The 15,809-nt window shown below is 34.3% G+C and overlaps 1 protein-coding gene across 2 annotated transcripts in view; it reads right to left on the minus strand.

Moving 5' to 3' along the window:
• Window positions 1–15,809, minus strand: part of SLC4A10 (solute carrier family 4 member 10) — a 222,406-nt gene that overhangs the window by 177,731 nt on the left and 28,866 nt on the right. For both annotated transcript variants that reach the window (XM_060151482.1, XM_060151483.1), the window contains exon 2: window positions 8,825–8,906. In XM_060151482.1, the coding sequence (XP_060007465.1) occupies window positions 8,825–8,906 (82 nt within the window). The remainder of the gene's footprint in view (window positions 1–8,824; window positions 8,907–15,809) is intronic.

A 15,809-nucleotide genomic window follows, 5' to 3' on the forward strand; every position in this document is an offset into this window, starting at 1 on the left:
AAGTCTCAGACGTCTGGAAAACTCAAAACAAAAGTATAGTGTTAATATAAACCTACAGAGTACATATTAAGAAGCTTTGGCCATTTGTGGTTTGTCTTCAAAGTATTAAATATTTTCGAAGAAAAATATAGAAGGATTAAAGGAATAAATTCTTTGCTGTAAAATACCCTCTTTTAATATTTATAGGATTATATTTAATGTAATGAAAAGGAATTTCTTTTCATCTACTATATCTCTAAAATAGCAATTGATTGAAAATGTTACATATACACACACAAATATACAGTTCTCCTTATTCACAAAGGATATGTCTTAGGTCACATTACATAGCAAATACCTCAAATACTGTACTGTGCCTTTGATAGGTAGAGAGTAGTAGTAAATAGAGCCAGATTTATAAGGAACGATGAGGGAGATTAAGAATATGGGCTCTTATTCTAAAATCATCTGCCTAAAAACAGACATCCTAAACTAGGGATGGAAAATACATAATGAGGACCCCTAAATTAAGAAGCCATACATTGCAGGATTTCTTAGCCACATATACACATTAGAATATTTGTTACTATACTCATTCAAACACATGTCTATAACTACTTGCAAATGGTCTAATAAACCAAATTTAGAATACTTTAGATCTTTCAAATTTACAATACACTCTAAAAGCAGACTGTAAATAACTAGCAAGTTACCACTCACTTTAAATAGACAAAATATCATGAATAAATTTATATATCAAAATAAATTGATGTGGGTTACATACAAAAATCATGTGAAACAATTAATATGAAGAAACATGGAACATGATCTATAGCTCACCTGAGAGTTAATTAGGAATAAAAGTAATTCCATTATTACAGACTGTTAAAAAACATTCTCTTATTTGGTTCTTATTTTTAGGATACCCTGGAGAAAAATAGAACAATTCATTATGAAATGTGCATAGGTGGCAAAGATAGTCAATTAGGGAATAAAATTTACTACTGGCTATTTTTTTCTGGAATCTTCAGTATTGGTCTATCTGCCTAATTCCCATCCTCAAATATATCCAAAGTGTTTGGCAGGCAGAATGAACAATTTTAAATGGATCCTATGTAATTAATTAACTTCACTAATTATTACCAATGGACCAAATACCACTTAGAATTGCCGTATCAAGTGACATTGAGCCTGTATCAACAATAGTAAATTGCACAAAAGTTAACAACCCATAATAGCAGGAAAAACAGTTCTTTTCTTTTTCAAATAAAAGACATTTGGAACATGGAAACAATACGATTATTCATTCTATGGTGCAGCAGAGACAAGAATTTAAAATAAGAGAACATGAGGTTATTATTAAAACTAGTCTACAGTGGGACAGGCTTTTCCTTTTGTGGAAATGAATCTGTCTAATGGGAATTTACTAACTGCAAAATATCTCAAATTTTTGCAAAATTATTTGGAAAACTATTGTAATAGGGGTACTAATTATCTAATTCATTATTGCTTCATAGGATAGTCTCAACTTTTTAAAAATAGTCATGATTAAGTGAGTAAATATGCCCCAGTCTTCCAGTTAATAAACATCTTGCCCCATTCAGTCACCTAAAAAACAAGGCTCCACATTATGTTTACTTCTATAACATAGTTGTTAAAAGCCCAGACCCTTGTGGGTTTGAATCCCTGCTCTTACACTTGCTAGTCATGGCCTAGGCAAGTCAATCTTTTGTGCTTTAGTTTCCTTATCTGTAAGATGGATATGATAATAGTACTTACCTCACTGAGTAACTTCAAAAATTAATTCATTCTCCATTATTTGACCTACCTCATGCAAATGTTTAAACTTCATCTCTAGTCACTCTTTACCCCCATGCACACAATCCCAATGTGTTAGCTACACCATATTTGCCATTCCCGGAATATAACGGATCCTTCCTTCTTTGCCTTCAGAACTCTCATTCATCCTTCTAAGCCCATCTCTGTCTCTGTGAAGCCAACTTTTGTTTCTCTCAGCAGAATTCACTTTTTCCTTCTAATGGCAATTTTTGGAGATAAAAGATCAGAAAGAAAAAGATCTAAGCCTAATTTTTGGCTTTTTCTTTATTTTTTCAAATTATTTTCTACTTTGGTTTCAAAATAGTGCATCATAATTATAGGATCAGCACTTACTATCTTCTGTTTTTTAGTGAAAAACACTTTTGACATTACAATGATTATGATCAGAAAAGCATTTTAGTAAACTTAAGAGCTCAGGTATGCATTGGGTGAAACGAAGAAAGTGGGAGGGTATTATCATTAATAAAATTACGTTATATGATAGCTTTGTGCTAAGTATTTTACTTACAGTATCTCTGGACTTTAGGTCCACGATATATTAAGTGGTCCCCAAAAGAAATGAACTAGTAAACCAAAATTTTTTATCTCAAATAAAATGAGCAAAAATATCAAGACAGAGGTATAATTTTCTCTATTAAATTCCTGACTTAAAAGTATTTTACACTCTGCTAAAAGCAATACAGAATAAAGAAAATGTCTTTTTAATTTAATTCATAGCCAAGATTTAAATATTAGTTTAACTTTTCCATTAAAGTTTTAAATTTATGAATTCCTGAATATCAGATTAAAATGTAACTAGATTTATTTATCTTAGTACAGAAACTCCTATATTTATATGTTAAATATTTGAAAGCTAATTCAATATTTGATGAGTGTTAATTATGCACCTAATTACAGTATATAAACTTAACTTCTTACATGATTAGTGATATATTATTGAATTATATATAAATGAGATTCAATGCAACACATTTTTTAGTACCTATCTAGTTTAAGAAAAACTGCTGGACCGATACCATGGTAGAATGCAAATACGTATAAGACAAAGATTTGTCCCTCAACAAACTTATAATCAAATAAGAATGATAAGAAATATATACATAATAATAATATAAGAAATGATGTAAATTCAGAAAGAGAGATCTGGAGGAGGAAGATAATTATTCTGCCAGGAGGGATCAGGTAACGCTAATGGATGGGCAGAATGGACATTCTATTCTTTGTGGAGAAGATGAGAAGGCACCAATTTGGTATGGAGCAACAAAAAGGTTTTGAACACAAAATTTTTAATAATATTCTTGAGGTTTTATTGCATCTTCCATGTCCTCAGACTGTAGAAAAATAGCAGGTATTATTTTAGAAATATGTGCTAAAAGCATGGAAAACAAACAGTCTCTCTCTCACTAAAGAAGTTCTTTATATACCAGTGATTTGGGGGAAAATTTAACCTGTAAGGCGTAATGCAAGCTATAACAAGTGTAAAGTTAGACAACAAAGGAATATGAAGGATAAAATTGCAGGCATTCTACACCATATACAGAAATTAACTCAAAATGGGTCAAAGACCTAAATGTAAGACCCAAAACTATAAATTAGAAGGAAACATAGGGAAAGACTTTATGACATTGGATTTGGCAAGGATTTCCTGGAAATAACACCAAAAGCTTAGGCAACAAAAGTAATACTAGACAAATTGGACTATTATCAAAAAATTAAAATTTTCTGCATATCAAAGAACACAGTCAACAGATCAAAAAGGCAACCTACAGAATGGGAGAAAATATTTGCAAATCATATATACCTGATAAGGAGTTAATATCTAGAATACATAAAGAATTCCTACAACTGAAAAACACATTAAAAAATCCAGTTAAACAATGCACAAAGGATTTGAATGGACATTTCTCCAAAGATGATACACAAATGGCCAACATGCATATGAGAAAATGTTCAATATCACTAATTATTAGGAAAATGCAAATCAAAACCTGACACCCATTAGGATGGCTACTATCAAGAAAACCTGGAAAACTGCAAGTGTTAGTGAGGATGTGAAGAAATTGGAACCCTTGCACGGTGTTGGTAGGAATGTAAAATTGTGCATATTCTATGAAAAACAGTATGGCAGTTTCTCTAAAAATTAAAAATAGAATGACCCTATGATCCAGCAATCCCACTTATGGGTATATACTCAAAAGAATTGAAAGCAGGGTCTTGAAGCAATATTTGCACACTCATGCTCATAACAGCACTAGCTAAACAGCACAGCACTATTTCACAATAGCCAAAAGATGAAAGCAATCGTGTCCATCGATAGATGAATGGATAAACAAAATGTAGTATATACATACAATGGATATCATTCAGCCTTAAAAAGGCAAGTAATTTCTAACACTACAGCATGGATACACCTTCACGACATTATGCTAAATGAAATAAATCAGTCACAAAAAGACAAACACTGCATGATTTCACTTCTGTGAGGTATCTAGCATAGTCAAATTCATAGAAACAGAAGGTAGAATGGTGTTTGCCAGGGGGAGAAGGAAATGGGGAGATGTTGTTAAAGAGTTTCAGTTTTCCAAGATGAAAAAGTTCTGACACTGCTTATACAACATTGTAAATATATTTAACACTATTGAACTGTACACTTAGAATTGGCTGTGATGATAAATTTTATGTTATGAATTTTTTACCACAAAAGAATTTTTTTTAATTTTTTTAAAAAAGCAATCCAGTTGTTGGGCAGAATTGCTTTGACTGGAAATCGATCCGTTCAGTCAAAACGGCTAAATAATAACATATCATCTTCAGCTATTGAATTTTCTTCTCTTTGTTATCATCTAATTATTAATGACATACTATTTTTAGCAATTTATTAATTTGCTCTTATGCCTGCAGAAAATATAACAATCGTCATATCTGAAAAAATAAAATATTCATTAAATTTTTTAGAAGTTCAGGCATCCATTCTGAGAAAAGCTGAACACGGCTGAACAATGAAGAGAATGGAGGTGTTTAAGAATAACTGAACTCCCTAACTATCCCTGCCCCCCACCCTTCGCCCTGGTAACCATAAATTCGTTCCCTAAGTCTGTGAGTCTGTTTCTGTTTGGTAAATAAGTTCATTTGTATCATTTTTTTAGATTCCCTGCATATAAGTGATAAGGGAGTTTGGGATTGACATGTACACACTGCTATATTTAAAATGGATAATCAACAAGGACCTACTGTATAGCACAGGGAACTCTGCTCAATTAAAAAAAAAAAAAGAACTGAAGATGCACTGGGTTATTTTTATTAGGCCCATGTGGAAACTGACCCCATCTATCCATCCATCCACCCTGGAGTTTCAGGCTCAGTACAGTGTTGCACACTCTATAATGTTATCCTTTAGTCAGATTCACTGAGAAGCTGACTCTGGAATGCATCTGTCTTATCAAGGCCTCTGCATACTTGCCACTTCATGTTCATTTGGTCAACACAGTGAACCAAAATGATGCTCTGCAGAACACCCACTCAGTCCAAATCCCTTTGGAGTCTATTATAATACAGGGTAGGAGAGTTAACACAGCCGTGGAACAAGACCATAAATGTATATTTTTGTACTTCCCAAGAGAATGTTTACTTCTGGTACACCTTCTTGGTAGTAATAGAAAAAAAATGCATTTGCCACATCAACAGCTGCATACCATGTATCTGTGGTCATGTTAACCTGCTCTAAAAAGATTCTACATCTGAAACAGTAGCTGCAATTGATGCTACCACTTGGCCGAGTCTGCAGTAGTCCACCACCATTGTCTAGACTTTGACAAGTTTCTGTAGTGGCCAGACTGGGACATACTTTAGATCTATAAAGATGGCACTAATCTCTGCTATTTCCTGTCATATGCAATACTGATTTTCATTTACTATCATCACCAGGGCAAGTACTTTCAGAGCCTTCTCACCCACTACAATAGTTCTTAATCCCACAGGCTAAGAAACCAATGTGATGGTCCTATCAATTACCAAGTAGGTCTATCGGTATGGTTCAGGGAACAGGAAAATGATCAGTGAGTGGTTCAGATTCCTCAGGAAACAGACACTGAGACAGAAATTTGTGTTCAGGGATTTTGTTGAAGAGAGCTATCAGCAGTAACACCTGTGAGGAAATGTGGGCTGCAGCATTTGGTAGAAGAAGTTGAATTATGGTACATTTGCAATAATGGCCTCAGTTGACTCCACAGGAGGCTCTGAAGCTGAGAGAGCCTTTCAGAATTGTACCAAATTGAGGCAAGACTCTGGGCCTTTATACTCCTTCTCTGATAACTTATTGAATTCAGACGCCACAGGAGAGGCAGCTCCCTTCAGCTGAAGGTAACGTCTGGGGTAGCAATTCCAAATTCTAGCTCATTTAAAATAAATATCTATTGGTATATTTTATCTATGTTACTAAAGAAGCTCTTAAAAAGTGGTGCCCTATGGTAATTTTATTTCTTGAGGAACTTCCACACTGCTTTCCATAGCAGTTGCACTATTTTACTTTCTCACCAGTAGTGCACAAGGGTTCCAATTTCTTCATGTCTTCACCAACACTTGTTATTTTCTGTTTTTTTTTTAAAAAATAGTAACCATCCTAATGGGTTCGAGGTGATATCTCATTACAGATTTGATTTGCATTTCCTTAATAGTTAGTGATGTTGAATATCTTTTCATGACCCTGCTGTCCATTTGTATATCTTCCTTAGAGAAACGTCAATAGTTCAATTCTTTTTATCACTGAATAATATTCCATTGCATTGGCATACTACATAGTTTATTTATCCATTAAAGTACATCTTGGTTGCTTTCAAGTTTTGGAAATTATGAAAGAAAAAAAAAAAAACAGTGGTGCCCTGGTCTTTTTCTTTAATTACACAGAAGGAGAAGCTATCACCACCCTTATCCTCAGTAATGCCACCTTTCTTTCTGGTGCTCTCCCACTTACGTTATATTATATTATATGCTACCAGTTGATTTTTTCCTGAACCATGACATCCATCTCATTGCCCCTGCATTATTTTCTGATTCAGGGTAATCAATCTGGGAACCACTAACAGATCTATTAATTCTTTGTATGCATCACAACAGAATCCTCCACAGCATCCTCAAATACTGGAATGTTTATCTACTTAATATGATCTGGGAGCAGAACAAATATTAAGAAAGTCAACATAAATAAGGTTTTTCTTATTTTCTTTCAAAATTCTAAAATGTTGCCTTTGCATTCTATGATGTTAACTTCAATCACCAGTGACTAAGTCACAGTTATTCACTTCTGGGATTAAAATACCCACTACAGACATCAGCAAACAGAACAAAATCTGATTTATCCAACTGTGTTTTGCCAACAAGAAATCTCTTTTAAGAAGCATTGTACACTGTTACGTGTATTCCCAGTAAAAAGAAACGTATGTAATACATGTTGATACAACAATTAAAGTAACTTTATTAAATCTTATTTTTGTATTATGTATTTTCCATTCAAAGGGACCATTTAGTATTTTACTGTAATTATTTATAAATTACTGTTAACTGTTAATTATCTGTGTGTGGATTATCAATCACAATCTTTAAACCCAAGATGATGTTTCTCTGGAATTGAGTATATTTTTACACTAAATTCTTGATTTATTGGGTTTTCTTGTGTGAGTTTAGTGAATATAAGCATAGCTTAAGTCATGGTATGACATAAGTAGGACAGTAACTATGCTGCTTTTCAAATCTAAAGAAAAATTCGCTTTATATTAGACATTACTGGGTTAGATTTTTCAAGTTTCTGCTTCCTTCAATTTGTGTAATGAATATGGATAGCATGCAAATTACTACGCCTGCCCAGTAAGTATAACCTTTCCAGACCTTGGGTGCTTTCTGTGCATCAAGCAAAATGTCAAACACAGAGTGGGTATAGTTGTTGACAGTTGTCTCTAAATAGTATGTTAACTCTTCTGTTATTTAATTGTTGTAACTACATATAAGACTCAATAATAATGAATTTAACCATAATTTAAGTGGCTATAATTCTTAAGGGGAATGAACACTTACTTTTCAGCTGCTGTAGATTATTAGGAGCTATCTCTGATTAGTTTTACTTAAGATGATTTGGGTTTCACTTTTCAACAAAAAGATGAAAAACACCACATACCTTGTATCTCACTAGTAATAATTTCTTGTTAAAAAATTAAGATGAACTAATGGCGTGTATACATTAAATTGCAGTGGAATAATAATTGTCAATACTTATGTAACTCTTAGGCCAGGTACTATTCTATTTTTCCCTTATTTCTCATAAAAATTTAGGAAATATATTCCACTGTTATCCTTATTTTAACAACAGAGAAAACAGGGGCATAGAAATTAACTAATTAGCTAAAGCTTCCATAACAAATAAGGGACAGAAGTGATATTTGAATCCAGTACAGTCTGGTTTCAGAGCCTCTATATTTTACCAGCTGCTAGACCATACTACCTCCCTGTTGAATTATCTGACCTTCTTCCTACTGAAGAGAATACACACAAATGATGCCTCCAGCCCTCTCTCATATATATCTCAGTAAAACTAGAATACCAATTGTCCTTAACTCCCTTCCAGTGACAGCCTACTCTGACAACATAGGGTGAATTAGATGTCCCTCCTGTCCTCCCCTGTCACATAACACCCAATATGTTGGTCTGTCATAATTTTTTTCTTTTCATTCTCCAATTAATTGTAATTCCTTGAAGGAAGGATTATTGAAAGACTGGCACACAACACAGTACAGGAACATAGGAGAGGTTCAACAAACATCTGTTGAATGAATTAATGCTTCTCATTGTTTGCAGGACTGACTATTGGCACTCCAGGGTACACCAAAACAGTCATATCCATCCCACCACCACCACCATTATTACTCTGATATCAACTTTTGCAGTTCTCCACATTGCAACAAATTTCACATTTCTCTTTGAAACACCAATAGGTATCCCCCCACCAAAATAGTCTTACCTTCTAAATCTTCTTTCTCAAAGTGTGTTTTGAGAATAGAACGAGTTCCACCTCTATCCACAACTGCCTCTTCATCATTTCTCTGTAGAGCAGAGAGAAAGAAGACTAAATGATAGTACCTAGATTCTCTTAATTTCAGCAAATAAACTTTAATGTGCTCTAATAATTTAGGGGTTTAATTCAGTAACATAAACCTACTTGTACCTGAATATTCTATTTGATTATCAAGTGTTAGTTTACAAAAGACTAAGATTAATTTGACCACACATTCAGAGAAGGAATGTCGTTTGATTTTCCATGAAATTGAAGGCAGTCAAACATTCCAGTTGGCATCATTTATTAGTGAGATGAAAACTAGAAAACAAACAGTTATCCTGTCAATTTAGTAACATGTATTTTTTTAAAATTTTTATTTATTTATTTATTTATGGCTGTGTTGGCTCTTCATTTCTGTGTGAGGGCTTTCTCTAGCTGCGGCAAGTGGGGGCCACTCTTCATCGCGGTGCGCAGGCCTCTCACTATCGCGGCCTCTCTTGTTGCAGAGCACAGGCTCCAGACGCGCAGGCTCAGTAATTGTGGCTCACGCGGCATATGGGATCTTCCCAGAACAAGGCTCGAACCCGTGTCCCCTGCATTGGCAGGCAGATTCTCAACCACTGCGCCACCAGGGAAGCCCAGTAACATGTATTTTTATCTCTGATAAAGAATTCTTGTTAACAAGATGACATTTTGAACTATACAAGGAAAATATGAAAATCATTAGTGCTATGTCAGGGAGAAATAATTCCACTGCCATTATAAATGGGGTTGGGGGGAGCTAATCTCTTGAAAGCAATTGGTATCAATTACTAGGTAAACTAAAACTCTAGTGACTTTGTTTCAGTATAATGCATTTTATTCAAACTAAACTGTAAATTACAATCATGTGCATTAAACCTTCATTCAGTTTCTATAGATTTTTTTACCTATTTAGAAGGGCTGGGCATAGGCTTTGTCTTCTGAACACTGTACACATAACTCAAAATAGTATACTCAGTGATTTGGTACTCAATAAAATAATGGGGGAGGTGTGAGCATAATCCATTTTGACCATGCAGGAATGGACAAAATATGAAATACTGAATGAAGTGAAACACAAATTATTTACAACTTTTATCTGTGAACACCCAGGTAAAAATTGCCTTAAAAGTGAATATCGAGTACAAAAGGAGAAATGAAAAGGTAGACTAAAGTTGAGTGAAACCTTTCAAGATCTATTTCTAAGCCTATTCTAGTTTATTACTATTAGAAAAGTAAAAGGTTTTTGCTTCTTCTCTGAAAGCTTTTTAATTCCTGAACATAATCTTAATAAAGATTTGTCCTCCATGTTTGACAAATCAGTACTTTCAACTGCAGGAGTATAGACATATTTCAGCCTAAAACGATCAGCTCTCATATGCTTCAAATGCAGCACAATATGCAGCAGAAGGACATGTTTTATAGCCTATAGTCCTGTTGTCTTTCTGACAACTTGTACTGACACAAGTCAGGGTAAAGTCTTTGAAATCAGAGTTAGATAAACTTATCCTATAAATGAGAGAAAATGAGAGAAAAATTAAAATGAAGATAGATTTCAGAACCCATTGCTCTTCTGTTTGGCAAAGTTTAAGAAAATCTGTTGGCTTAACCAATAATAGCAATAGAAAGACTAAAGTTGAGACTTTTATAATTTTCCTGAACCAGATAAATGCAAGTTTCAGCCTATTTTGAATCTGTTCTTGATACATTTACAGATCAAATTTACCCTCTGTGCAAGACATTTTCAAATATATGTCACACTAGAATACAACTCTGCCCTCTGGGGTGTTGTTAGGAAGAATGCCAAAAACTAAGTCATGCATCCTTGTTCAAAGGTCAGAAGGAACACTATTCCAATATAACTCAAAATGGCAGTCTCTGAAAACAACTGCAAAATGGAAAGCCTATATAGAATACATGAAGATGTTTCCCCCTATACAATAAATACTTGATTTTGATTTCAAGGACCTGAAATAATTTTCAGCTTATACAAAATGTTTCTTCCCCTTATTTATATAAAGCATGTATACTGTCCACGTACAAAAGATAATTCTGTTGAATCGCTAATGTTGAGATACTGAGAGAAAATGAAATTTTGCAGCAGAAGTAGAAATGGAATCTAAATAGGAAATAGCTGATTATTTAATTACTATGCAGGTTACAAGCAGAAGTGACCTAATTTTAATTTTTCTTTAAAAGAAAAAGAACTAGAAGCTAGAATATGAATATAACTCAATGTAAGTGACTCATTTTGTAGTTTCATATTATCCTCTTTAAATACTCTCTGGATGTTCCATATTTTCAGCTGAAAATTCCCAAGATACAGATTAATGTTAATACATATACTGAAATTCCTCTACTTTGGCTATAGCTCAAAAGATCACTTCAATATTATTCAAGACGTTTTAGCAGAATATTTCCCTTCCCCCTTATTACCAAGAGCAAGTAAATATGAGGTGTGATGATAGGAATGCAGAGGGACTTATGGCACTGGGTGCCAGTCTATGCAGTAATAGAGCAATAAGATATTTTCACTTCATTTTGAACTGTTACTATCTTTAGAATTGGTGAACATCAAATATATTAATGCACCTTAATTTCCATATGTATTTACTCACCTAGGAACAAATTTTAGCACTGTGTAGGGAGAGAACACAAATATATTACATTGCCTTTCAATACAATTCACCCTTACTACACTGTTGGGTAAACGTTTATAAGATGATTGAGTCCAGTAAATAGTATTGTGTTGGGATATATATTTCTCAATATGGGCCATGTTCCCTCCAAATTTAAAGCATTGCCCATATTGAGAAATATATATCCCAACATAGTCACATATTCATATATATGTAATCAAAACAAAAAATTCACAAACCAGTATTTACTCTTAGTATAAAAAATGCACTCTGATATTTTCTGTTCCAGGGTATACTATTTCATTTAGAAGTCCTAGTCACTACCCATTAAATTTATTTCAGGACCGAAAAATGGCTTGTGACATGCAATTTGAAAAACATTGGTATAGACTATGGCCCTGGGACAGACTAACAGTAACTAATTCACACAGAAATTTCTTCTAGACTTGTTTGTAAATACCATTAGCTCTATGAATATGTAAAAATCACCTTTTTCTGATTTACCATAGCTCTTGAGCACAGCCACCAATGAAATAAACTTTTCTAGTTTTACAAACCAAAATCTAACAGTAACCTTGTGAGCAGGAAAATTCAAACTTTTTCATATCCTTTTAATTTTCATCTCATTTAAAAATGAATAGAGGAAAAGCAGTTCATTTTCAATTCAGAATTCTTTCTTCCTTAGAACTATTTATCATATCATTTTAAAAAAGTAACCATATTTTCTGCCTTTTTTTTTAGGTATTAGATATTAGAATAGTATTGTGTGCTGTATACTCTCCACTAACCCTTACAGATCCACTTTCCACTCTTATTCACCATGCTCTGTGTCTGTACAGACTGCATCGCTAGGGCCCCTTGCCTTTTAGCTTCCTATTGAGTTCAGCCAATGAGAGATAATGACAGAAGACTACAGAGTTGGGAGGAGAGAAACATGGCCCATTTGGGGCCATAGTTTGGCAATGGCTGTGGTCTTCTATCAAACATCAAAGCGCTTGTCACGTGACTCTTCTACAGCTATACATCTTGCTGGTTTGCATTAACTGCTCCCCCACCTTGCTCCTTTAGGCCTAGAAATAGTGACAGTTTCTGACTGTTGCAGGTTTCTAGGATTTCACTAACCCTCGCTGATTACCCTTTATCCTGCCTACTTTTTTTAAAAAAAATTTATTGGAGTATAGTTGATTTACAATGTTATGTTAGTTTCTGCTGTACAGCAAAGTGAATCAGTTATACATATACATACATCCACTCTTTTTAAAATTCTTTTCCTATATAGGCCATTACAGGTTATTGAGTAGAGTTCTCTGTGCTATACAGTAGGTCCTTATTAGTTACCTATTTTATATATAGGAGTGTGTATATGTCAATCCCAATCAGTCCTTTCATTAAATTCTTTTTATCACCCTTCTTGAGTGACCATCTCTTTCTTGCTATGACCCTGATTTACATGTCACATTCATTTCAATGATTAAAAACCATGATATCAAGTTTCATAGAGATGCACATATAATCAAAGTGGTAACCTACATACATAACTTTGACTAAGAAATATCTATCAAAAAATACTGTTGAATGTTTAATTATGTACAATTATTTATTTTGTTTTTATCTTTTGCCTTTAGGAGACAGACCCTCCAAAAATATTACTACCATTTATGTGAAAGAGCATTCTGCCTATGTTCTCTTTTAGGAGTTTTATGGTTTCAAGTCTTATATTTAGGTCTTTAATCTATTTTGAGTTTATTTTTGTATATGGTGTGAAAAAATGTTCTAATCTCATTCTTTTACATGTAGCTGTCCAGTTTTCCCAGCACCACTTATTGAAGAGACTGTCTTTTCTCCAATTGCTTTTTGCCACCTCTGTCATAGACTAATTGACCATAGTCACATGGATTTATTTCTGGGTTCTCTATTCTGATCCATTGATCTATGTGTTTATTTTTGTGCCACTACCATGCTGTTTTGTTTTCTGTAGCTTTGTAGTATAGTGTGAAGTCAGAGAGAATGATACCTGCTGCTTTATTCTTTTTTCTCAAGATTGCTTTAGCAGCATTATTTGCAATAGCCAAGATATGGAAGCAACCCAAGTGTCCATCAACAGATGAATAGATAAAAAACATGTGGTATGTATATATATAGGTATATACATATATAATATATATAAAGAAATATTACTCAGCCATAAAAAAAATGAAATTCTGCCATTTGCAATGATGTGCATGGACCTAGAGAGTATTATGCTTAGTGAAATAAATCAGACAGAGAAAGACAAATACTGTGTTTTCACTTATATGTGAAATCTAAAAAAATAAAACAAATGAATGCATAAAACAAAACAGAAACAGACTCACAGATATAGAAAACAGACTAGTGGGTACCAGTGGGGAGAGGGAAGGGGGAGGGGCAAGATAGGGGTATGGAATTAAGAAGATACAAAATACTATGTATAAAATAGATAAGTGGGAGACATTCAAGATGGTGGAGGAATAAGATGTGGAGATCACCTTCCTCCCCATAAATACATCATAAACACATCTACATGTGGAACAACTCCTACAGAACACCTACTGAATGCTGGCAGAAGACCTCAGACTTCCCAAAAAATATATATTTTTTTTTCCTTTTCTCTTTTTGTGAGTGTGTATGTGTATGCTTCTTTGTGTGATTTTGTCTGTATAGCTTTGCTTTTACCATTTCTCCTAGGGTTCTGTCTGTCCATTTTTTTGTTTGTTTACTATAGTTTTTAGCACTTGTTATTATTGGTGGATTTCATTTCTGGTTTGGTTGTTCTCTTATTTCTTTCTTTTTTTTTAATACTTTATAATTTTTGTATTTTTAATAATTTTTTTATTTTTTATTTTAATAACTTTCCTTTCTATTTTTCCTTCCTTCCTTCCTTTCCTTCCTTTCCTTCCGAGCTGTGTGGCTTGACGGGGTCTTCATGCTCTGGCCGGGTGTCAGGCCTGTGCCTCTGAGGTGGGAGAGCTGAGTTCAGGACATTGGTTCACCAGAGACCTCGCCGCTCCACATAATATCAAACAGCGAAAGCTCTCCCAGATATCTCCATCTCAAAGCTAAGACCCAGCTTCACTCAATGACCAGCAAGCTACAGTGCTAGACACCTTGTGCGAAACAAATAGCAAGACAGGAACACAACCCCACGCATTACCAGAGAGGATGCCTAAAATCATAACAAGGTCACAGACACCCCAAAACATACCACTGGACGTGGTCCTGCCCACCAGAAAGATATGATCCAGCCTCATCCACCAGAACACAGGCACCAGTCCCCTCCACCAAGAAGCCTACACAACCAACTGAACCATAATTAGCCACTGGGGGCAGACATCAAAACTAATGGGAACTACGAACCTGCAGCCTGTAAAAAGGAGACTCCAATTCACTAAGGTAAGCAAAATAAGAAGACAGAGAAACACACACAGCAGATGAAGAAGCAAGGTAAAAACCCACCAGACCAAACAAATGAAGAGGAAATAGGCAGACTACCTGAAAAACAATTCAGAGTAAAGAGAGTAAAGATGATGCAAAATCTTGGAAATAGAATGGAGAAAATACAAGGAACGTTTAACAAGGACCTAGAAGAATTAAAGAGCAAACAATGATAAACAACACAATAAATGAAATTAAAAATTCTCTAGAAGGATCAATAGCAGAATAACTGAGGCAGAAGAACGGATAAGTGACCTGGAAGATAAAATAGTGAAAAAACTACCTCAGAGCTGAATAAAAAAAAAACAATGAAGAGAATTGAGGACTGTCTCAGAGACCACTGGGACAACATTACATGCACCAATATTCGAATTATAGGGGTCCCAGAAGAAGAGAAAAAAAAAAGAACTGAAAAAATATTTGAAGAGATTATAGTTGAAAATTTCCCTAATATGGAAAAGGAAAGAGTCAATCAAGTCCAGGAAGCACAGAGAGACCCATACAGGATAAATACAAGGAGAAACAAGCCAAGGCACATATTAATTAAACTACCAAAATTAAATACAAAGAAAAAATATTAAAAGCAGCAAGGGAAAAACAACAAACAATATACAAGGAAAACACCATAAGGTTAACAGCTGATCTTTCAGCAGAAATTCTGCAGGCCAGAAGGTAGTGGCAAGACATATTTAGAGTGATGAAAGGGAAAAACCTACAACCAAGATTACTGTACCTAGCAAGGATCTCATTTGGATTCAACAGAGAAATTAAAACCTTAATAGACAAGCAAAAGCTAAGAGAATTCAGCACTACCAAACGAACTTTACAACAAATGT

Source organism: Lagenorhynchus albirostris, chromosome 6 (genome assembly GCF_949774975.1).
Source record: "Lagenorhynchus albirostris chromosome 6, mLagAlb1.1, whole genome shotgun sequence".
Taxonomy (NCBI): Eukaryota; Metazoa; Chordata; class Mammalia; order Artiodactyla; family Delphinidae; genus Lagenorhynchus; species Lagenorhynchus albirostris.